This window comes from Malus domestica, chromosome 07 (assembly GCF_042453785.1).
Source record: "Malus domestica chromosome 07, GDT2T_hap1".
Taxonomy (NCBI): Eukaryota; Viridiplantae; Streptophyta; class Magnoliopsida; order Rosales; family Rosaceae; genus Malus; species Malus domestica.
This window is the reverse complement of record NC_091667.1, coordinates 4,651,517-4,676,871: the sequence shown is the minus strand read 5'-3', so window position 1 is coordinate 4,676,871 and position 25,355 is coordinate 4,651,517. Positions and strand designations below refer to the sequence as shown.

General features: G+C 39.1%; 3 protein-coding genes and 1 pseudogene across 10 annotated transcripts; 1 reads left to right on the top strand and 3 right to left on the bottom strand.

Annotated features, from left to right (window-relative positions):
* Positions 1-916: 916 nt before the first annotated feature.
* Positions 917-8,167, bottom strand: LOC139197316 (uncharacterized). 2 transcript variants are annotated; one of them, XR_011582599.1, is made up of 3 exons: positions 2,918-3,099; positions 2,203-2,782; positions 917-1,384 (listed from the first exon to the last, which is right to left on the bottom strand). XR_011582599.1 is itself a non-coding variant. In XM_070824483.1 (3 exons), the coding sequence occupies exon 1, from the start codon at positions 8,027-8,029 to the stop codon at positions 6,794-6,796; it is 1,236 nt and encodes a 411-aa protein (XP_070680584.1). In that variant the 5' UTR covers positions 8,030-8,167; the 3' UTR covers positions 917-1,384; positions 2,203-2,269; positions 6,724-6,793. The 2 variants fall into 2 exon arrangements, 1 of the variants encoding a protein (XP_070680584.1); XM_070824483.1 differs by lacking the exon at positions 2,918-3,099 and adding an exon at positions 6,724-8,167 and having other exon boundaries at positions 2,203-2,269.
* LOC139197638 (uncharacterized) lies at positions 3,333-6,713 on the bottom strand (annotated as a pseudogene).
* A 5,099-nt stretch (positions 8,168-13,266) lies between the features above and the next one.
* Positions 13,267-15,553, top strand: LOC103410025 (uncharacterized). Of its 2 annotated transcripts, none has more exons than XM_029104781.2 (3): positions 13,267-13,444; positions 13,740-13,909; positions 14,008-15,553. In XM_029104781.2, exons 1-3 carry the CDS (start codon positions 13,323-13,325, stop codon positions 15,123-15,125), a joined length of 1,410 nt encoding a protein of 469 aa, XP_028960614.2. In that variant the 5' UTR covers positions 13,267-13,322; the 3' UTR covers positions 15,126-15,553. The 2 variants fall into 2 exon arrangements, with proteins under 2 accessions (XP_028960614.2, XP_070681276.1); XM_070825175.1 differs by having other exon boundaries at positions 13,269-13,444; positions 14,140-15,553.
* Positions 15,554-16,039: 486 nt separating this feature from the next.
* LOC103438637 (subtilisin-like protease) lies at positions 16,040-18,362 on the bottom strand. 6 transcript variants are annotated; one of them, XR_011582991.1, is made up of 5 exons: positions 18,212-18,362; positions 18,028-18,128; positions 17,676-17,918; positions 17,050-17,151; positions 16,343-16,675 (listed from the first exon to the last, which is right to left on the bottom strand). XR_011582991.1 is itself a non-coding variant. In XM_070825176.1 (5 exons), exons 1-5 carry the CDS (start codon positions 18,226-18,228, stop codon positions 16,642-16,644), a joined length of 483 nt encoding a protein of 160 aa, XP_070681277.1. In that variant the 5' UTR covers positions 18,229-18,362; the 3' UTR covers positions 16,343-16,641. The 6 variants fall into 6 exon arrangements, 2 of the variants coding, with proteins under 2 accessions (XP_070681277.1, XP_028954907.1); XM_070825176.1 differs by having other exon boundaries at positions 17,676-17,904; XR_011582989.1 differs by having other exon boundaries at positions 18,028-18,362.
* Positions 18,363-25,355: the final 6,993 nt, after the last annotated feature.

Sequence of the window (25,355 nt, the reverse complement as noted above, 5' to 3'; positions counted from 1 at the left end):
TATGTTGGATGTGTTTTTATTTTTTATGAGCAAACAATACAATATTATCGTAAGTTGGATGTTGAAATCCCACATTGATCTTGTCCTTGAGAAAAAAAAGTGTTTAAATCTCCCAACCCTATTCCAACTAATACAAGGTTTTTTGTGTTAAAATTCCGTATATGATGGATTATGCAGGTGATAGTTATCAAATTGCTCACAATATTGATATTGCTGGAAGTGAGTCTTTGAGCAATCTCTTTGATAATTCTATACTTGGTAACAACGCTAGGGAGCTGGCCTGTACGTACTATCATATGATGGGTGGGTAACCTTGGCTCCATGTGATTGCTGATGCGTGGATCTCTAACGTGTGACCAACTAATTGAGAGGACATGTTGAAATCCTACATCGGTCGTGTCTTTGAGAAAAGAAATGTTTAAATATCCTAACTTCACTCCAACTAATACCGAGGCATTTTGTGATAAAATTCTACACTTGACAGATTATGCAGGTAGTAAATATCAAGTTGAGGACAATATCGGTGTTGTTGTAAGTGAACCCTTAGCCGGTTTCTCTCATAATTCTACTTTGGATATTTAATTTGAAACATGCTCTGAAATTCCAATGTAACTTTAATGATACAGATGTTTCAGTTGTTAGATTTGATTTTTGTAATTATTTAGATCTTGCAATTCATTATCGTATCAATTAGTATCGAAGAAATTTTTATATTTAGTTAGAAATGAAAGAAAGAAAAAGAAATGGCTCTCGATCAGGAGAGATTTTTCAGTGTGACTTGAACACAGAGTGGTACACCACATGTCGCTATATCAATAGTGGAGTATATGTGCTAAAAAGTTAATAACTTAAAAAATGCAATTTCTCACCACTTAAATAAAAATATGTGATGTACCACACATGTTCCCATCACAATAAAAAAAATTTTCTCAATCAAGCCAAATAATAAGAAAACACCAAGGTCATCTTCAACTGATGGCTAGCCAGAAGACTCGTTTTAACCATCTAACCCTCCAAGATCCTCGAAGATATTAATATTTTAATGAACAGTACATGGACATATTTGCCTCCGTCTCCAACTGACACACCCCGATCCGGAGGATCCAGGTGTGCTGGCCGTCACGTGAGCGTGACGTAACCATAAGTGCGACACGGAAGCGAAATAACAACATAAATCAGTAGAAATTCAAACCAAACTCAAACATAACCACCTACGAACATAACCGGCCGAGTTATAAAGTAAACACATAAGTTCAGAGCATAGGTTAACTGCAGTCAAGTAGGACTAAAATAAAATACATCACCCTCAGGTGAGTCCTACATGTCGAGAGTCTGTCAGAAAGCCGGAAAAGACCTCGAGAGCCACCAACCGCTAAATTAGAACCTGGAGGGGCGCAAAACAAAATGAGTGGGTCAATAAAACCAAAGATTTTCCAAAACACTTCATTTAAAACATTTCTAACCCCTCACCGTAAAACCTGTATACTTTCCCAGAAAAAAAAAATATATATAAAACCATATGAAATCTCAAACTTAAATCCCAAATCTTTAACATTTTTCAAGAAAAACATGTCATGCCATAAATCAAAATATAAATCAGGTGAAATAAGGAATCAATCGGAGACCCTGCAGTTGGTCCTATACGATTAATTCAATAGCTCAATATCCCACTAAGCCGGAGTCACCACAGTGACCTATACGGCCCTACTCTGCACATCACTCGGAACTACGTAAGGTGGTCTATACGATGAAAGGTGTAAAAATACGCTCTAGTGCTTCTCTCATCATATCATCAGCGCGCATAACAAGGTCACCCACTAGTCGGAATCACGCCTAGTGATCTATACGACTAGCATGTCGGAACCCTCACACGGTCTGTACGACATCCACCTACTTGGATCCAAGACGAGCGTGCGGTGTGGTGAATAATATAAGCACTAACACCTAGGGTGCAGGTTATGAGCTCAAAACATCTCAACAACAACCAATTCAATGAATAAATGAACTCACCTGACTTACATGTGCCTCCACTGCACCATGCAACATGTATGCATCATAAATCAATCATATAACTCATATGCAATTCACATTTTTCAAATAATTCTATGCATGGCATTTTCTAAAACATATTTTCACATAAATTCATTTTCTGGGAAAAATCAATAGTATAAAGGTAATACGAAAACAAAACTGCCCACTCACTGATAAGTCGACGGGTCGTAACCCCCGTGGCGTCCCTTGATGTGGTCGTCCTCGGAATACGTCTCACCTATATGCGAAACAACTATAAAAACGTTAATTTTAAACACATCACCAATATTTCGAAATAACTTCTTATACGATGCTCAATTTGGGTATATGAATATACCACATCGACCTACTCGACGTCACGAGCGTCGGGAAATTTTTAGAAAAAAATTTGGAGGGCTCACGTGCCCCCACGCGCCGCACGTGGTACGGGCCTACGTGCCCCCCACGCGCCCCTCTTCTTCTTTGGGTCGCCAAACTGGTTTTTCCGGCGACCGGATTCCGGCCAATTTTAAAACCTCTTGTTCTCCTTCGTTTTTCACCTATTTTCTTCGTATTTTATATCAAATTGAAGCCCCAAACATGTAGAATCACGTTGGACTAGTTTTAGGGCCTAAAATCAAGAAATATCACCGGGAAAATTCCAAGAATTCGGCCAACTTTGAAACCCACGATCCCGACGTCCAAAACTCTCCAACGAACGTCCCCGAGCTTCCTTAGGACCTCCTAAAGCTCACTACAAGCTTAGAATTCCCTGAAACACGACATTTAACGTGTGCATGAACAGTAACTCAAAAATGGGGATTCAGGTTCTACGCAATTTCGAAGGTTTCACTTCCTAAAACTAGCACCAATGAACTTAGAACGTCGAAAGGATGAAGATGCATACCTTGGTTGCCTCGATCCGTCGAGTTTTGGAGGATTTGGGGTGAGAGCCGTACGTTTTGGGTGTGTGTGTGCGAGAGAGACGGTGAGGGAGAGAGACAGAGAACCACGGGTTGGGAGAAAGAGAGAGAGAGAGCAGGAGGGTTGTGATGTCCCCAAAAACAATCTCAACCATCCATTTTTCTAATTTCCTAAACAACTTAATCAAAATCAAATCAATAAACCAATTCACATAAATATTTTCTTTTACCCTTACATAATCTTTGAACCAATAACATCACACACACACGTACCTTAGTAACGTCAAGGGCATTTCCGTCATTTCACATCCCCGTCAAAAGTACCTCCAGGACGGGCTGTGACAATCTTCCCTCCTTAGAGAATTTCGTCCCCGAAATTCCCATAACCAATTAAACCATTTAATACTCGTAGAATAATCTTGGGTACATCTCTCTCATCCGATCTTCCGTCTCCCAGGTAGCTTCCTCAACAGAATGGTTCCTCCACAACACCTTCACCAAACTCACCGTCTTGTTCCTTAGAACCTTATCTTTCCAATCCAATATCATGATTGGTTCCTCATCATAAGTCAAGTCCGGATTAATCTCTAGCGGTTGAGGAGGAATCACATGAGAAGGATCAGAAATATAATGTCGAAGCATAGAGACGTGAAACACATTATGGACCTTAGATAACTCCGGAGGCAGCTCCAACCTGTAGGCAACTTCACCAACTCTTTCGATGATCACATAAGGTCCAATGTATCTCGGACTTAGCTTCCCTCTTTTTCCAAATCGCACCACACCTCTCCAAGGTGACGATTTCAAAAATACCCAATTACCCACATCATACACTCGATCAGTAGTATGCTGATCCGCTAAACTCTTCTGTCGATCCTGGGCTGCTTTCAGGTTTGACTTAATTATCTGAACATTTTGAGTTGTCTCTTCTATAATCTCAGGGCCTTCTAACACTCTTTCACCAACCTCAGACCAACATAATGGCGTTCGACACGCCCTACCATAAAGTGCCTCAAATGGTGACATACCAATGCTCGAGTGAAAACTGTTATTATAAGCAAACTCCATCAAATCCAGGCGATCATGCCAGGAGTCACTAAATTGTAATACTGAAGATCTCAACATGTCCTCCAACGTCTGAATAGTCCTCTCTGATTACCCATCAGTTTGAGGATGATAAGCTGTGCTATAAAGCAATTGTGTACCCAGAGCTTCCTGAAAAGCCACCCAGAATTTAGAAGTAAATCTTGGGTCTCGGTCAGAGATAATATTTACTGGAACTCCATGATACTTTACAATCTTTGAAATAAACAACTTAGCCAATTTATTCAGAGGGTATTTCTCCCTAACTGGAATGAAATGCGCTGATTTGGTAAGTCGATCTACAATCACCCAAATACCATCAAATCAATTTCGTGTACGAGGAAGTTTATACACGAAGTCCATGGTTATATTTTCCCATTTCCACTGGGGAACGGGAAGTGGCTGCATTCGCCCAAATGGTTTCTTTCTTTATGCTTTCACTTGCTGGCAAATAATACATCTACTCACATATTCTGCAATTTCTCTTTTCATACCCGGCCAATAATAAAATGGTCGAATGGTATGATACATTTTAGTTCCTCTCGGGTGCATCGCATAAGCTGAACAATGCGCTTCATCCAGAATTTCCTTCTTCAATTCTTCATTATTCGGAACATACATTCTGTTTTCTTGCATGAGCATACCATCCGATTCCTGAATTCTGAGGTCTTTCTTTTTCCCTTCAATTCTTAACTGAACCAACTCCTGAATCTCCTCATCCACCATCTGAGTTGCGAGTATACGGTCCACCAAAACTGGCCTGACTTGAAAACTAGCAAGAAAAGCTCCGCTTATGTTTTCAAACTCCAACCTTACTCCCGTTGTCCTCAATTCAGCAAGAAGAGGGACACGACTAGCATATAAGGCATTAAGCCTGCCTTGAGGTTTCCTACTCAGAGCATCCGCTACCACATTAGCACGACCTGGATGATATTCAATAGTACAATCATAATCACTTAGCAATTCCATCCACCTTCGCTGACGAAGATTAAGATCATGCTGGGTAAACAGATACTGAAGACTCTTGTGATCAGTGAAGATCTTACACTTCTCACCATACAAATAATGCCTCCAAATCTTTAAAGCAAAAACAATTGCTGCCAATTCAAGATCGTGAGTAGGATAGTTCTTTTCATGATTTTTCAACTGCCTAGAAGCATAGGCAATCACCTTATTATGCTGCATCAAAACACATCCCAAACCATTTAAGGAAGCATCACTATAAATTTCGAAATTACCGCTATCATCAGGAAGTACTAACACTGGAGCATGAGTGAGGCAATATTTCAATTGTTGGAAACTCCGCTCACAATTTTCATCCCACTCAAATTTAACATCCTTCCTGGTCAACTTTGTTAACGGTAAAGCAATCATAGAGAAATCCTGAACGAACCGTCGATAATAACCTGCTAAACCAAGAAAACTGCGTACCTCAGTGACCGTTCGAGGTTGCTCCCAATTCTCCACCGCTGCTATCTTTTGAGGATCAACTTGAATTCCTTGAGCCGATACAACATGCCCCAAAAATGCCACTTCAGTCAACCAAATTGACATTTACTGAACTTGGCATACAACTGATGCTCCCTCAATTTCCTTAACACCAAATTAAGGTGTCGAATATGATCTGCTTGAGATTTAGAGTATACCAGAATATCATCAATAAAAACAATAACAAATTTATCAAGATATTGCTGGAATACCTCATTCATCAATCTCATAAAAGCTGCAGGTGCATTAGTCAACCCAAACGGCATAACCAGAAATTCATAATGTCCGTACCGAGTCCGGAAAGCTGTCTTAGGTACATCATCTTCTTTAATCTTCAACTGATAATACCCAGATCTCAAATCAATCTTAGAAAATACACACGCACCTTTCAGTTGATCAAACAAATCATCAATGCGAGGCAATGGATAACGGTTTTTAATCGTTACCCTGTTCAATTGTCTATAATCAATACACAATCACAGAGTTCCATCCTTCTTCCTCACAAATAATACTGGGGCACCCCAAGGTGAAGAACTAGGTTGAATAAAACCTTTATCAAGTAATTCTTGCAACTGGATTTTTAATTCTCTTAACTCAGCAGGAGCCATTCTATAAGGAGTTAGAGATATAGGATCAGTACCTGGAAGTAAATCAATGGCGAATTCCACCTCTCTCTCTGGTGGTAACCCCGGCAAATCATCAGGGAATACATCCGGATAATGTCTGACCACGTCAACTTCTTCTATACTAGTAGAAACCACATCATTTAATACCACATGTGCTAAATATCCCTGACAACCCTTCGATAATAATTTCCTCGCCCTTATGGCATAAATAACACCATGTCTCACCCCACTTCTCTCGCCCACAAAAGTAACCTCGGGTAGTCCAGGACGATAAAAAGTAACTGATTTACCATAACAATCAATATGGGCACGATTATAATGCAACCAATCATCCCCTAAAATCACATCAAAATCCACAATGTCTAACGGAATAAGATCAGCTGACATAATCACGCCCTTAACCATCACTGGACACCCAAGATACACATTATCAACATAACATTTATCTCATCTAGGCATGGCAAACTCTAAATCAAATCCTAGAGGTGAAGGGTGAGGTTGTGTCATTTGAGCAAACGTATGAGAAATCACAGAGTGCGTAGCACCACAATCAATCAAAATCTTAGCAAAATGACCAAGAACATTCAACGTACCCATGATCAAGTCTGGATGGTTATGAGCCTCCTGCAGTGAAATATGATTAACTCGTCCCTGAACCTGCTGTCATCCACCTCGACCTCTACTGCCCTGATTACCTCGTCCCTGAGGATTACGCCCCTGGCCTGGCTGACTAGGCTGCCTGGATGATCCTACACCACCAGTAGTAACTTCCCCCTGACGGGGCTGGCCTCCCTGATGCCACTGCGATCCACCAGCTGGCATAGAGGGATAAGATGAATAACCTCCAAAATCCTGAGAATACCCAGCCTGAGAATGAGGCTCCTGGGAATACTGATAAGGTCCGGGAGCATACGGAGCAGCATCCCCCTGGTAGTGGTAGGCACCACCACGACTCGGCTGGCCATAACCGCCTGATCCAAAACTCTGCTGGACCAGCGCTGGAGGTGGCATAGTGGTCTGATGTGGTCTCTGCTGACCCTGGGGACACTGAGAAGCCCAATGTCCCATTTTCCCACAAGTAAAGCAAGCACCACAACCTCTCCTACACTCACCATGGTGACGAAAGTTACAACGACGGCACCACGGAGCGCCAGAACCACCTGCACCACCAGAATCCCTTTGTCCCTGAAATCTGGGTCCACCAGAAAATCTTCCACCTCCTCTCCTCGGGCCAGTAAAACTATATCCCCCACTAGAAGAACTCGAACTCGTTCCACTCTTCTTAAAATTCTGTGTCTGTCGAGGTCCCGGAATGGAGATACCCTTACCTTTATCATTCTTCTTCTGACCCTCATTCTTGTCCTCGTCATCCTCACTGTCAGGAAGATTGTCAGAGTCCTCCATCCTAACCAAAATCTCGAAATACTCATGATAATCGGTGCAGGGAAGTGCATTGGCAAAGGTACGCCACTTCTTCTTAGATCCCAACTTAAAACGTCGAAGCATCTCTCCCTGATTACCAGCTGTATCAGGGTCATAACGAGACAAATCAGTAAACTTTCTATAATATTCATGCGCCGACATATTTCTCTGTTTCAACCTGGTGAATTCTTGCTTCTTACGATCAATATACTCTGGAGGGACGAATCTCTTCATAAAATTCTCTTTGAACACTTTCCAGTCGGCTGCCATCTCAGGTGACATGTACCTAGTCTGATTCATCCACCAAGCTGCTGGTTCTCGACCCAAAAACCAAGTGGTGGTCTCCACCCACCTATTAGCAGGGAGATTCCCCTGACTCTGCATCACCTGGAAGGTCTTCTCAATATGATCTAGCCATTTCTCTGCCCCCTCATGACTTTCATTACCCATAAAACGATCTAACTTCAAGTTGTACATGGTCTCCAGAGGTGTCCTCGGAGGAGGGGGGGACGAATCACGTTCTGCAAAGCCTGGGCCATCGCTTCCCCTAACTGAGTGATATCCGGGAAATTAGGTTCAGAAGTACGGCGGGACTCCCTACGCTCTCTACGAGGCGGCATGATTCTGACAGAAAACATCAAAAGATCGTTAAGACATTAACAAATTTACAGGACTGCAACCTAAGCTCTGATACCAAACTGACACACCCCGATCCGGAGGATCCAGGTGTGCTGGCCGTCACGTGAGCGTGACGTAACCATAAGTGCGACACGGAAGCGAAATAACAACATAAATCAGTAGAAATTCAAACCAAACTCAAACATAACCACCTACGAACATAACCGGCTGAGTTATAAAGTAAACACATAAGTTCAGAGCATAGGTTAACTGCAGTCAAGTAGGACTAAAATAAAATACATCACCTTCAGGTGAGTCCTACATGTCGAGAGTCTGTCAGAAAGCCGGAAAAGACCTCGAGAGCCACCAACCGCTAAATTAGAACCTGGAAGGGCGCAAAACAAAATGAGTGGGTCAGTAAAACCAAAGATTTTCCAAAACACTTCATTTAAAACATTTCTAACCCCTCACCGTAAAACCTGTATACTTTCCCAGAAAAATATATATATATAAAACCATATGAAATCTCAAACTTAAATCCCAAATCTTTAACATTTTTCAAGAAAAACATGCCATGCCATAAATCAAAATATAAATCAGGTGAAATAAGGAATCAATCGGAGACCCTGCAGTTGGTCCTATACGATTAATTCAATAGCTCAATATCCCACTAAGCCGGAGTCACCACAGTGACCTATACGGCCCTACTCTGTACATCACTCGGAACTACGTAAGGTAGTCTATACGATGAAAGGTGTAAACATACGCTCTAGTGCTTTTCTCATCATATCATCAGCGCGCATAACAAGGTCACCCACTAGTCGGAATCACGCCTAGTGATCTATACGACTAGCATGTCGGAACCCTCACACGGTCTGTACGACATCCACCTACTTGGATCCAAGACGAGCGTGCGGTGTGGTGTGGTGAATAATATAAGCACTAACACTTAGGGTGCAGGTTATGAGCTCAAAACATCTCAACAACAACCAATTCAATGAATAAATGAACTCATCTGACTTACCTGTGCCTCCACTGCACCATGCAACATGTATGCATCATAAATCAATCATATAACTCATATGCAATTCACATTTTTCAAATAATTCTATGCATGGCATTTTCTAAAACATATTTTCACATAAATTCATTTTCTGGGAAAAATCAATAGTATAAAGGTAATACGAAAACAAAACTGCCCACTCACTGATAAGTCGACGGGTCGTAACCCCCGTGGCGTCCCTGGATGCGGTCGTCCTCGGGATACGTCTCATCTATATGCGAAACAACTATAAAAACGTTAATTTTAAACATATCACCAATATTTCGAAATAACTTCTTATACGATGCTCAATTTGGGTATATGAATATACCACATCGACCTACTCGACGTCACGAGCGTCGGGAAATTTTTAGAAAAAAATTTGGAGGGCTCACGCACCCCCACGCGCCGCACGTGGCACGGGCCTACGCGCCCTTCTTCTTCCTTGGGTCGCCGGACTGGTTTTTCCGACGACCGGATTCCGGCCAATTTTAAAACCTCTTGTTCTCCTTCGTTTTTCACCCATTTTCTTCGTATTTTATATCAAATTGAAGCCCCAAACATGTAGAATCACGTTGGACTAGTTTTAGGGCCTAAAAATCAAGAAATCTCACCGGAAAAATTCCAAGAATTCGGCCAACTTTGAAACCCACGATCCCAACGTCCAAAACTCTCCAACGAACGTCCCCGAGCTTCCTTAGGACCTCCTAAAGCTCACTACAAGCTTAGAATTCCCTGAAACACGACATTTAACGTGTGCATGAACAGTAACTCAAAAATGGGGATTCGGGTTCTACGCGATTTCGAAGGTTTCACTTCCTAAAACTAGCACCAATGAACTTAAAACGTCGAAAGGATGAAGATGCATACCTTGGTTGCCTCGATTCGTCGAGTTTTTGAGGATTTGGGGTGAGAGCCGTACGTTTTGGGTGTGTGTGTGCGAGAGAGACGGTGAGGGAGAGAGACAGAGAACCACGGGTTGGGAAAGAGAGAGAGAGCATGAGGGTTGTGATGTCCCCAAAAACAATCTCAACCATCCATTTTTCTAATTTCCTAAACAACTTAATCAAAATCAAATCAATAAACCAATTCACATAAATATTTTCTTTTACCCTTACATAATCTTTGAACCAATAACATCACACACACACGTACCTTAGTAACGTCAAGGGCATTTCTGTCATTTCACATCCCCGTCAAAAGTACCTCCAGGACGGGCTTTGACACCAACCGAGGGCCAAATGGCCAGATGACTCGTTTTAGCACTGTCACAAAAAATCATCTCCAACCGAGGGTCAAAGGGTCATAGGGCTAAACATAATTTATTATTTAAAAAATACAACTTAACAGTTGTTTAACTTTCATATTGTTAAATGTTTTTTTTATGTTGTATAATTTTTATGTTGGTTAATGTTATTTAATGTTGTTTCATATTGTTTAATGTTGTTTCATGCTACTTAATTTAATTTAATGTTGTATAATGGCTTAGGAAGTTATAGGAAAAAAATAGAATTAAAAAAAAATACGAAACAAATTTTGTGAAATAGAAGTTATAGGAAAAAAATAAAATTTAAAATAAAATGAAACAAATTTTGTGAAATAGAAGTTACAGGAAAAAATGGAATTTAAAAAAAATATTAAACAAATTTTGTAAAATAAAAGTTATAGGAAAAAAATAGAATTTAAAAAAAAATATGAAAAATAGAAGTTATAGGAAAAATTTTGTAAATAAAAAATAATAATAAAACTGTAATATATATATATATATATATTCAAAGCTTTTCTGTCGGTTATAACCGACAGAAATCCGTCAAATTTAGAAAAAATCTGGCCAGCCCGGGGCTAGCTGGCTGGAAGTGGCCAGCCCTCTCTGATTCCGTAGGGCCCTCTTGGATTCCATAGCCCTCTGGCTTGACCCTCGGTTGGAAACAATTTTCGGACTATTTTCGACCCTCTAGCCCTCTGAATCCTTCGGTTGGAGATGGCTTAAAATGATGTCATAGATTTCAACAGAAAACTGACAACAATAAACTGATGAACTCCTAGCGTATCAGGCTAGTTAGATTAGAAGGTGATTGATCACTCCAAACATTAATCCCTATATTTTAAGGAGTTGGATATGTGAAGAAATGTTGAATATCGAAAGTTTAATTAAAATAGTTAATCCCTATATTTTAAGGGTCTGAAAATCACGAGCTTGCCTCACTAACCTAAACATAATAGATAAATAAAGTTCGTTGACTAGTTCGAAAACAAAAATTTACTCTTCATATACAAGAGAGTCAATGCGTTGGTAGCTTAAAATGGCACTAACCATTCGTATAACTCGCCAATATTTTTCATAATCTAGACCGATTATTTTTTAAGTTATGGTTGAATGATCATTTCTAAAAACAATTTACTAAATCAAAAATTGTTTAGTTATCAACATGATAAATAGACGAACAAGGTGTTGTCGGTAAACAATAAAATCTTCACAATAATTCTAAACCATTTCCGATTTGAGTACATTTTGACAAAGATAATTGTGGATGCAAATTTCTTTCTCTTTGATCTTGGACAATTTTGCACCTACAAAACAATTAACATCTTAGGTTAAGGCCAAGAGCCTTACGCGCCCACGATGAATGAGGGGGGCTTTAGCGGAAGAACGTCCGATGCCAAAGTTAGAATTTAGAGAGAAAAAGTGTTTAGAGAATTTTGAGATTTTTGCCAAAGTGTTGGAATGACTTTTTGGTGAGAATGAGATCACTTTTATAGGAATAGAAAGTGGCCGGCCATCACTAGGGTTTTTGGGTAGTTTAGGTTTAATTAGCCAATTTATTATGATTAATTGGCTAATATAAACATAAAGGAATGTTTTGATGGTTATGGGTTTAATTGGCTAGCTAATTAGTGTAATTAAAAAGGGGAAATGGTGGAAAAGCTAGAGAATATGATAGGCTCTTTTTGGATGGGAATAGCCGGCCCTTGGTGTGATTTTGGGGTGATTTGTTTGCCAATTATGGAATTAATTAGACAATTAATCTCTTAATTGGTCAATTATTATGGTTTTAAAAAAGGGTTTTAGGAAATATGGAATAAGTATATTTATTTAGCTAATTGATTAGCTAAATAATGAAATAGGAAATATATGAATAAATTAGATTTTAAGTTGATACCTATTTTGGGCACTTTTGACCTGGTTGAGAGATAATTGTCTGCTTGCCCCAAGAGTAGTTTTGTCTTCTTTGGTCAAAAATCAACTTGTCGCCTTGTAATTATTTTTAGCTCCACAATAATCTATGAATAATGACATGAAAAATGAATAGTTAAGGTTATGACATTAATTTGTGCAGCACACTCAAATTAATGGTTAACACTATATTAAGTTACTAACTGGTTAACACTCAAGCAATAGTAGATAAATCACTTGCATGTCGACTAACAAAACCAGGATCAGCCTTGTCTCCATCAAAGTTTAGTTTGAGCATCTGTATCGCCGGAGTTATCCATTTGATGATAGGGATATGATTTTGTATAGGTCTCACATTGGTCATCCTGTTAGTCCTTACCCACCAAAGCACACAGTAATCATCATTAGTATCTTAACAGGGTGGTAGGGTTTGTAATTCCGGAACAGCAGGCCATAACTTTTTGCTCCATTTAAAAATGAAAGTTTTAACGAAATATTTTCGGTATTATTTATTTTTAATTAAAAATTACATTTTTATTTTTTTATGGTACTATTTACTACATGTTTATTTGCTGTTTTCATTAAAACTAAATTTTTTAAAATTTTTTCGTTATTTTTCCTTTTAAAAATTAGGTTTAACCAATAGCGCCAGGCCTTCATGTATACCTCCGTCACTAGGAAGACATAATGTGGTCTCATTAGTGTTACTCTACAACAAAAAATAGAACGTAAAGTCCATCTCAATATGACGTTTACATTTTATTTAATTTGTTTACTAAAAGCTGAGGAGAGCACCATTTGAATATAATACTGTAAATATCTTGACAGCCGTGCCACAACTAGTTCATATTATATATATATAAAGAACAAGTGTCAGCTCTGTGATAATTTGGTGTTTTCTTGTTTAGTTTGTTGCTTTTGAGTAGCATAATAAAATGGAGAAAAAGCAAGTTGGGGATCTTGTATCTGTAACCTTCACATGGAGGATTGAAAAATTCTCAAGGTTGAGACCCCAGAAGCATTACTCTGATAGTTTCGCCGTCGGTGATTTTAAATGGTACGTATGTTTTAGTTTCTCCTCCGAATGAATCAATGACATTCTTCTGTTTCTTATTTCCTATTTTTCGGTTTGACCCCAAAAAAAATTACAACGAAGATCAACCACATGTCAAAGTTTAATCTAGAAATTACTGAACGAGAAGAATTACTAAACCAGATATGATAACCAAAACTAGCAAATCAATCATGTTCGCTTTCAGATAGATGCATGTAATAATAATATGAAAAATTTACTTTGAGAAGATGCTAAATCGTTTAGCCTAAATGTCTATTTTTTTGGTTGTTTATCTCAGGCAGATCGTTGTATATCCAAAGGGAAGCAGTGGAAATCCCGGAAAGCACGACCTGTCGATATATTTGAATGTCGCAGATGCTACAACATTGTCATCTGGGTGGAGCAGATATGCCCAATTCACCTTGACCGTCGTCAATCAACTTGACAGTGATAAGTCCATAACATTTGGTAATTTATATACACTCCACACTCTTCATCTTGTTTATTTCACGTTTGTGCACTTGTCGGTGTTTCTGTCGCTCAATCTTTGATTGCATTCTATGCAGTTTTTATTTTTCATTTTTCACAAGACTCCGTACCAAGCAATTATCTATCGGCTTTAGGTTATGGCGTCGGTTGCAGTAGCAGTTTTTCTCTGACAGAAATGTTTTGTAATCCGCCGTTGTTTGATTGTACAGAAACTAAGCATGTGTTCAGCGCAAGTAAAAGTGATTGGGGCTTCACATCATTCATGCCTCTAAGTGAGCTTTCTGATTGCACCAAAGGGTTTCTTGTGAATGATGCATGTGTTCTGGAAGCCGAGGTTGCTGTAAGTCAGGTTGACTACACGAGTGCTTCTGAAGCCAATGAAACTTTGTTTTTTACACCTATAAAACCCTCAGAGAACGAAAATGAAAGGCAAGGACGTTCAAATGTGGACGCTGTGCAATTTCCACAGGTGCTTGATTTTCTGGATTCACCAAGTTTTGAACAAAAGCAAACAAATGCTGATTCGTTGCAAGCTCCAATCTCTTCAAAAGCACTTACAACATCCAGTTCTTATCAAGTGCTTGCTTTCCAGGAAGAACCAAGCTCTGAACAATATTGCCCTGAGCCTAACGATAGCCCTGTTGAATCTCCCATAGTCAAGGAACATGAGCTAGCACGCTCCACCCCACTTGGTGAGCTCATGGATTTCCGGGGTTTGGGGAAAATAGACAAAGATTATGTTCCATTTCTAGAGGAAGTCTGTTTGTTGCATCCTTCTTTGATCGAGTGCCAAAGGAAGAGAAGTCGTGTGTTTACTGAATGGGCATTCACAGCTTTGGGTAGACTCCTGCACTTTTTGAAGACTACAAAGGGTAAGGATATGATCGAGGCTCCCTGTGAGGAGCACCTTCAACTTTTATGGGAGGAGCTCGGAACCTTCAAATTTGACTTGGCTTGGTTGGAGCCTCATGTTCAGTCTGCTTTGGGTATGAAGAAGTTTGTGGAAAGGGAACGACATGTAACGAAGCTGAGAAATAATGTGGATGCTTTGGATATTGAGATCAAGAGGTTGAAGGCTTGGCTAACTGTTGCGGAGGTAGAATTTGTGGACGCGAAAACAGACATGGGAGAGGCAGAAGAAAGCTTCGTTGCAATAAATATGGATAGTGAGCTCGGTTATGGCGGATGGCATTAGCTGTCCTTGCAGAATTCTCTCTTTTATATGAAAAAAACACATGCAATCTATGTATTACAGGTCAAGCTCCCTTGCATGTGAAGGATGAAGGCGATCATGTTTCTTAACAATGGAGCGGGAATGCCCCGCCATTTCAGTTTTTGTTCTGAATCAAACTCCTCCAGCTGAAGTTAACTCACTCTCACTCCCCTTCCCCCATCTGAACAATAGCAAAACCTCTGTATGTGGTGAGTGTTGGTGTGAGTCAACTTCCTAGGAGGATTAGGAATATAGGCAATGTCCTAGGATAATTAGGGATGTAGGTGTGTTTCCTACTTTGATTGTAAATCGTTTAATATTCCTTGTATCACAAGGGTTGGAGTTGTATATATACGTCCCAATGGGAGAAAAATAATAATACAGAAAATTATTAGAACTTTAAACTACAATTTTATCTTGGTACCAGAGCAGGTTTAGGCCCGTCTCTTCTTCCTCAAACCTTAATCCCAGTGTACTGCCTGTTAGTATATAAGTATGAACATAACATTAGGTCCGGTTATAGTGAGAATTGGATATGGAAAAGTCTTGTTAATAAGCTTTAGTTGTCCTAATCCTTATGGGATTGGGAGTTCTGGTATAGCACTTAAAGTAGTACTGGGATTGTTCATATGTTTTGGTATGAATTGGATAGTTGAATCCTACACTGATTCTAATGGGGGATCAGTGAGGAATGGCTCGGTATATAAACGCTAACCACTGCTCTTGCAATGTACGGCTCAATTTGATTCAAAGCCCTATTCTTTGAGAGCACTAGCATATTGCTAAAGAGGAGAAGGTTAACTATTTCAAGGAGTTTCAATGGCTTCATCATCTTCAGCTGGCGCTGCAGGTATGTGTTTTATCTCATCTCTGCATATACAATCTGTTCTTGATGGTTGTGGTTCAATGGCATCTTCATGATCTATTACATGGTATGTATGCATATATCTTACATGTGGTATCAGAGCAAAGGAATTCAAGATAGTTTTCTGTTGTGGTTTCGAAGACTAGTCCTGGGTTAAGAGCATTAAGTGGGTTTATTTCTCCGAGCCCCACCTCGTGTGGATTTGCAAAGTGGTTAGAGCTGTTTGTCAAAGGCTTTTTCATGTTGTTGTAAACGGTTGCTGAAACATGAAAAGAAGTCGATATAAGTATCTCCTATGTGCCGGTACTTTCAAGTGAAAATAAACTCAAACAAGTATAATCCAGGTAAGGAAATCGTGTAATTCTCATGCTGTAAGTATCTTCCTAAATATTTTGCATTGAAGTCAAATGAAAGGATTGATGAACACAATATCGTTAACATAGAATGGCTGCACAAGATTTCGAAATGTCTAAAGAATAAGTGTTGTCATAAGGGCTGATTTGATCATGGAAGTAGTCCATCGACGATGCACTGATTTGATGAATGTAGCAGCCCCCATTACGTGTGGACAAGCCTTTGATGGCTTCTTCCCATTTGGGACTGTCCCTTTTTCATTCTTGGGGGCTATGGCAGCTAAAATGGCCACTCCGGTAGCCAATATATCAGGCTGAATACATAAGAAACAAGAAAAGTACTACAGTTAGTTTTGCAAACAACTGGTACATTATCGAACTAAACCTGGTAAATGTACGGGTAGTACATTTTTTGTGGGTGCTATCTGATTTGTGACAATGATATCGACACGGCATGTAAAGCTTTTATTATCCGATTTCATTGGAGCTGTACACTTGCTTCAGAGTGAGAAGGTTAGTGCCAATCCAACTAAATATGGTTTCTGACTTTATAAATGTTTGGAGAAATGTAAAATTGGGAATGTACTCAAATTAAATACGTACGGATATATCTAATATTAAGGTGCAGGTGAATTTAAAAAAAAAATTAAATAAATAAAACAAAGAAGTGTAAGGTAAAGAAAATAACTTTGAGAACGTTTTCTGTAAGCTGTGCAGGACCCCTGGATGAAAAAAATGCAACAGCCGGTGCAGGACTACAACTTTTGGGAGAATCGTTGCTGTTAGGTTTCTGTTGTGTTAAGGCATAGAAAATTCATTACGCCCAACATAAAAATAGTAATCGTAACTGATGCGTATGAAAATTGTCGTAATAGAAGCTCAGATTCAATGACCATGTCCTTTAGCTAGGAATCACATTATCACATAGGTCTGACCAGAATATATCAGATATTCAGCAGCACATAATATCGAACAATGTAGCATACGACAAGAACATATAACCGAAATAGTGAGAATTAGTCCGACCGGAATTTATTAGATATTCAGCAGCACATAATATCGAACAATGTAGCATACGACAAGAACATATAACCGAAATAGTGAGAATTAGTCCGACCGGAATTTATTAGATATTCAGCAGCATATAATATCGAACAATGTAGCACACGACAAGAACATTTAAGAACCGAAATACTGAGAGTTGGTAAAAATAATCCCATGTATTCAACAGTGCAAGGAATTATATAGATCGAGCATTATGGACAACAAAAACACATAAATTTCTCAGCATAAATGGTTTGCATAAATGCTTACTTGGTAGAATTTATGTACTCGAGAATCTGAAACCCTGCAGTATTGCCAACTTCTGTAAATGGGAAAATGCCCGAATCGAAAGGTAAACCTTTCTCAGCTTCGTCAATCAAAATCAACCCTTTGGCTTTAGTATCAGCAACAACTAATTTCTTGATTCTCCGTGAAACAGCCGGGTCATCATCAACACAAACAACTATTTTGCCAACCACTTTCTTTTGATCCAATGATCCTGGATAGCAATTTCTGCAGTTAATTGCAAAACCAAAGATATTATCTAAATGCTAAAAGAATTATCACATGAACATGAATTTCCAAAAAGAAAAGAGACAGGAGGATGATGAATTATGATCACCTTGCTTCCGAAACAGGCGTGTAAATGCCAGTAGCATCTTTTCCAAATACAAGAGGATATGTCTTCGAACGAGTGAGATTGGAGAAATTGATGGCTGAACCCTATTAGATAACCTAGATATGAGAAACTTTTGGATAAGCAAGATACCGAAATACTAACTGCAGGACTTCATTAAACATCTTACTGTGAATGTTCTCCCATTTCCAAGAACGATATTAGATTGGAAATCCCTATCAATGTTAGAAGCTGCAACGGTAAAGATCCACGGTGCTGTGTTTACAATAGTGTGAGGATCAGGAGGATCAGGAGCATCAATTTTTTTAGACAATTTGACCTCAATTATTTTTCTTTGTGATATTTGAGAAATTTTTCAATAAAGGTGATACATCATGTGTTACTATACAAACGTAGTATATCATTTGTGTGTTGCGAGTTATATATTAATTAAAGTGTAAATAGTAGTTTATTATCCCACATTGGTGAAGTACATATATAATACCGATTGTAACTCCTATATATACTCCACTTTGGAGATCAATGAATATATAAGAAATTTCCAAATATTGTCATATATATTTTTGGTATTTACCATATTTAGTTTAATATTAGTATTTACCATGTTTAGTTTAATATGGCATCAGAGCAGTTCGCTTTTGATGACATGTGTGCTTTAATTTTGTGCCCACATTTTTCGTGATTTCCTTCGTGAAAAAAAAAAAGTGAATAGTGTCGCGCTACAGTACAATGCTTGAATAGTGGTCTGCTTTGTGAACAGTGGTCCTCTACAATGCCGTAAGCAGTGATTGCTACAGTGCCGTGAACAGTTTTTGCTACAGTGTTCTGGTAAATTATTTTCATTTCGCTGCGTATCTTTTGTGCCTTTATTGTTCGTGATTTTGTTCAATGGCTCAATATAAATCATAGTGTTGTTATGCATCTTGGTGGAACAAATAAATGGATAATTGATACTGGGGCCACTGATCATGTGACTAGTGACCCTAGAGTGTTTGATGAGTTATGTGACTATGTTCGTGATTCGTATATTACTAATGCAAATGGAGCACATTCCCCTGTGAAGGGTGAATGCACTATCTCTCTGACTCTAACCTTGTCATTGGTCCGTACTTTACTTGTTCCTGATGTTAAGGGCAATCTTTTGTCGGTAGGAAAACTTCTTGATACCTTATATTGTTCTGCTCACTTCTACCCTACGTATTGTTATTTTCAAGATATTCAAACTCAGAAGATAATTGGTTATGGTAAAAGAATAAGGGGTTTGTACATCTTGACTATGGATGATACTGTTGTTTATGGTTCAAATAATCATCAAGTTTTAAGTGCTAAAGTGGATGACATACATCAAATTTGGTTGTGGCATCGACGATTGGGACATCCATCATTTAGTTATATGAAACATCTATTTCCTTCTTTGTTTCGCACTTGTAGTGATTCGGAGTTCAAGTGTGAAACATGTGTCATGGCTAAGAGCCATCGTGCTTCCTTTTCCGTAAGTGCTTCTAAAGCTACTTTGTCATTTGATTTGATACATTCTGATGTGTGGGGTCCGGCGAAAGTTACTTCTAATGGATTCCGTTGGTTTGTTACTTTTATTGATGATTGTACTCGGTTAACTTGGGTGTTCTTGATGAAGAATAAGAGTGATGTTCCGTTACTTCTTCAAGAATTTTGTACAATGGTGTCTACTCAGTTTCAGACCAAAGTTAAGGTATTCAGGTATGATAACGGAGGAGAATATGTGAATCACACTTTGACATGTTTTTTTCGTGATCATGATATTATTCACCAGACAACTACTCCGTTTACACCCCAACAAAATGGTGTGTCCGAACGGAAGAATCGTCAAATAATGGAGGTTGCTCGCTCCTTGATGTTGGATAAATGTGTTCCTAATCATTTGTGGGGTCATGCTGTTTTGGCTGCTGTGTATTTGATCAATTGTGTTCCAAGTAGGGTTCTTGATTTTCAGACATCGTTCGATGTGCTACAAAAACATGTTTCTCTTGTTTCTGTATCAAAGCTTCCTCCGAAAGTGTTTGGTTGTATTGCGTATGTGCATGTCTACTTTCATCAGCGGAGTAAACTTGATGCATGTTCTCTCCGGTGTGTCTTTATTGGGTATGCTAACAATAAAAAAGGCTATAAGTGTTATCATTCTCCGACTCAAAAAACTTATATTACCATGGATGTCACTAGGGATGGGCACAGTTTGGTTCGGTGCGATTTTGAGTAAAACCAAAACCAAAACCAAAATTTTTTGCGGTTTGGTTCGGTGTGATTTTGAAGCCAAAACCGAAATGAAACCAAACCGTTTGGTTATGTTCGATGCGGTTTCAAACGGTTTCGTTTTGGTTTTTAAGAAAAAATGTACAATTTGCAATTTAACATATTAATAAGCATTTCCCATTAGCAATAGGAAAAAGACATTTGTTATATAAAGAATTAGCATGTTGCGTGCAGTTGTGATGTTAAAATATGTTTGTGCAACAAAAGGGTGTCCCGTACAAGGTATAACATAACACAAGTTGAATAACTTTGAATTCATTAAACATGAGCGAAACTTTCATACTAGAATATGTGATATCATGCTTCAAATGAGTGGACTTCATTAGATCATTGTTCGACTCTTGATAACAAGATTAGTCCACCCTTGTACATATATGTGTGTGTGTGTGTGTGTGTGATGGTATAAAATAACAAAGGTCCTTCAAGTTAATGAACGAAAGAAAGTGATGAATGATGATATTCTAGTGTGGTTGTGTCCATACTAAGTGCATGGATTCTAACAAACAACCCATTAAAACATGAAATTTAATTAAATGTTTATTAATATTTGCGGTGCGGTTCGGTTTCGGTTCGGTTTTCAAAAGCCAAAACCGAAACCAAACCGTTTTCTATGTTGCGGTTCGGTTTCAAAATCGAAACCGTTCCAAAACCACAAAACCAAACCGTTCGGTGCGGTTCGATTTGGTTCGTGTTTCGGTTTCGATTTTCGGTTCTAAGTGCCCACCCCTAGATGTCACCTTCCATGAGGAAGTTTCGTATTTTGTGAAGCCCTCTTCCGACTCTTCACTTCAGGGGGAGAGGGGGAGTGAAGTGCAGTTTCGAAGAGATGGTATGGATGATGTGTTACAGGCAGAATTGGGAACATAACCTATTATGTTGCTTGATACTGATCAGTCGACTACATATAGTGATCGGTCACCTATTATTCCTGGAACTATTTCTACTGACAATAGATCAGATGTGCCCAACGAGTTGCCTGTTAGTATGTCTGACGAATTACCTGATGATGGTTCGTCCAGTGATGATTCTTCTAACAGTTTAGTACAAGATGGTGGCAAACATGAGGTAAATTCTGACGATTCTTCTACTTATCAGTTGCCTCTACGAGCTAATCGTGGAAAACCTAAAGTACAATATGAGCCTGATATGCATGCCAAAGCCAAATATCCCATCAACAATTATGTGTCTACTCATCGTTTATCCAAACCATATGCATCTTACATATGTAAGCTATCTAGTGTATCAATTCCAACAAAATTGCAAGATGCTTTGTCTAACCCTAAGTGGGTTAATGCCATGCAAGTTAAGATGGAAGCTTTGGAAAAGAATTCTACTTGGGATTTGGTTCCTTTACCAAACGGGAAGAAAGCTGTTGGATGTAGATGAGTATTTATATGGTGATCTTAAGGATGAAGTGTATATGGATCTCCTACTTGATATTGGAACATCTCCTGGAAAAGGTGTTGTATGCAGGTTACGAAAGGCCTTGTATGGTTTGAAACAATCTCCTAGAGTGTGGTTTTGGAGGTTTACAAGTTCAATGAAGAAGTTTGGGTATATCCAGAGTCATTCAGATCATACTTTGTATCTAAAGCGACAAAATGGTAAGCTAACTGCATTGATTATTTATGTTGATGACATGATAGTGACTGGTGATGATCAGAAGGAGATACAACGCCTTCAAAAGTACCTAGCTAATGAGTTTGAGATGAAAGAATTGGGTGAATTGAAGTATTTTCTTGAAATCGAGGTTGCACGATCCAAGCATGATATTTTTTTGTCTAAACGGAAATATGTTCTTGATTTGTTAGCTGAAACAGGTATGTTAGATTGCAAACCTGTTGATACTCCGATTGAGCAGAATCATCGTCTGGGCTTATTTCCAGATCAAGTTCCTACTCGTAAGGAACCGTATTAGAGGTTTGTGGGGAGATTAATTTATTTGTCTCACACTCGCCCTGACATTGCTTATGTAGTTAGTATGGTAAGTCAGTTTATGCACTCACCTAGTGAAGCTCATATGGATGCAGTAACCCGTATTTTGAGGTACTTGAAGATGGCTCCTAGCAGAGGCCTGGTTTTCTCCAAGAATGGTCATTTGAATGTCGACGGGTATACAAATGCAGATTGGGCAGGTTCTATCACTGATCGGCGATCTACATCTGGATACTTTACGTTTGTGGGTGGTAATTTAGTTACTTGGAGAAGCAAGAAACAAAAAGTGGTGGCTAGGTCAAGTGCAGAAGCTGAGTTTCATGGTATGTTGCATGGTGTATGTGAGTTGTTGTGGTTGAAAAAATTGTTGAGAGATCTTGGGTTTAACCCCAAAGGTGCTATGAAACTTCATTGTGATAACAAGGTTACTATTGAGATTGCTCATAATCCAGTGCAACATGATCGAACAAAACATGTGAAGATTGATCGACATTTCATTAAGGAAAAATTGGATGCTGGAATTATTATGTTTCCATTTGTGAGATCTGAAGATTAACTTGCTGATGCTCTTACTAAGGCTGTGTCTAATAGTGTGTTTTCCAACTCGCTTGACAAGTTTGGCATGCGTGACATCTTTGCACAAACTTGAGGAGGAGTGTTGCGAGTTATATATTAGTTAAAGTGTAAATAGTAGTTTATTGTCCCACATTGGTGAAATACATATGTAATACCAATTGTAACTCCTATATATACTCCACTTTGGAGATTAATGAATATATAAGAAATTTCCAAATATTGTCATATATATTTTTGGTATTTACCATATTTAGTTCAATATTGGTATTTACCATGTTTAGTTTAATATTGTGTTCCCGTCACAATAAAAATTTATCGTGATATCTGTGCTCGTGGGACCCACCCACGTGGGCTTCCCCTCCCCTTTGTCGCCGTGTCCCATCTCTCCCTTCATCTCCCTGTCCTTCTCAACTTTCATTTCACTCTCTTAGCTATCTCTCTCACTGTCTCAAACTCTCTCTTTCTATTGATATTGTGCTCGTTGCACAAATGCAGCAAATGTGACCACCGTCACCATTTTCATGGAGAGCACCGGCACCACAAAACCCAAACCATCTCATTTCCCTGACCTAAACCTTGAGACAAGACTAGTCTAAAATAAAGCTTTCACGCAGTGCCATCGCCACTGTTCATGATTACCTCCGACGAATCTTCGTCGATTTCGACTAAGGTAGGGTTTGAACTTGTTGGATTCCTCGTGTCGAAACTATGGATTATAATTCATTTCATGCATTTTGGTGAAGGTTTGACGTTGAAACACCTCGAGGAATATTTCCTAGCTTTTTGGAAAAGCAGAACCGTGGCCTTCAAGCCATCTTCAAGCCATTTTTCTGGCCAATGCTGACCATAACTCAGCCCCACATTGGTATAAATCAATTCTCTACATTCCTAACTCTACTTTTAGCTTTTAAATCATTGATTTTGGTTGAGAAATGAGCTCGGAAAAAAAGGGCATACAACCTGCAATCTGTAGGCCTTCGAGATGAAGGCGAGTACATTGGTGCTTGGGGTGTGTGGACGCGTGTGGGTGGCGTCCAGTCCTCGGCTTGTGCCTACTAGTGCAACTACCTTGTGGAGGCTTGTAGAGGAACTCAAGGTCCCTTCATAGCTTTCCCGACCTGCCTAACTTAAATCTACCGTCCGTTTTTTGAAATTCGATCCTAACTTAAATCTGCCGTCCGTTTTTTGAAATTCGATCGTTTTAAAATAATTCATTTATTAGCCGTACTTTGTATAAATACGCGAATTTACATTAGTAAGTTATATATTTACGTAAGTGATTTCATTTCCAAGTGAAACGTATCGCAAGGATCTTCGATGCCAGCAAGGCAGGTTCGACCCGATGACATGATTGTGAGGGGGTCTTTGCTTTTAAATATTATATATTTATTTAGTTTCCATTTATATAATTAATAAAGAATTTTCTACGTTACGCCTATATTAGATTAACGTTGATAAGAATTAGTACATTGACGGAATTTATGAAATTATTCTACGTCCTATGGGATCCTAAGGTATGTGTACTATTATGAGATGCTTTAATTATAAGGAAAACTAATGAAAAGAGCTTGAAAACTTTGAGTTTTAATGATAAGGACAAAATAAAGGGTAAAGTGAATAGTACCAGTATTGACTTTTTAGTGTAAAAATGTGGTTTTTCATTAAAATGAAAAGTACCGGGTGCTTTTCGTTAAAGTTCCCTTAATTATATTTGTGGCCGAAATAGTATTTTATTGATTAGAACTATACATTGGTATTAGTACTTACCCAGGTCAAGACCAGTGTATGTTCACATAGCATCAGTACGCTCACTTTGGATCCATTATAGGTGTCAATCTTGACCTAGATTGCTATATAGACAACTAGGACTCGAATGTGATGTGCATACCAGTCTTGATGTGATTGTATTACTAAAACGTAAATCATTATTACACCTAGCCTTTTTCTTCTGTCTTTTCTGTCACACTCAACCTCTCTGTAACCCTTTCTCTTTCACTCTCTTTCAGACTCTCCATCTCTCTCAACCCTCACCATCTTCACCTTCTCCTTAAAACCCAGAGGCCGAGAGGCCTGAGTCCACATCACGTGGCGAGCCTCAACTCCATCAAATAACTACTAGCTCCCTGGAGCTCCCTCTTTCTCTTCTCTGTAAACACCGAGCGCAACAACGCCCCCATTTTCCGGTAAAGCATCACCACAAAACCACCACCACCACCCACCCTGTTCTTCTCAGGACACACAGGGTGCGTTTGGTACGTGGGACGGGACGGGACGGAACGGGACGAGGCGTTCCGTCCCGCGTTTGGTGCGCCAAAAATGGGTGGAACGGGCTGTTCCACGGGACAGATTTTGGGTGTTTTTGCGTTCCACCTCCCCCCTGGAACGGGTTTGTTCCACGTCTGTGGAACACAATGTTTTACCATTTTAAGACAAATATACCCCATGTCTTTTTCAAAAATTACACCTTCGTTCCGTCCCGTCCCGTCCCGTCCCGTCTGCGTACCAAACGCACC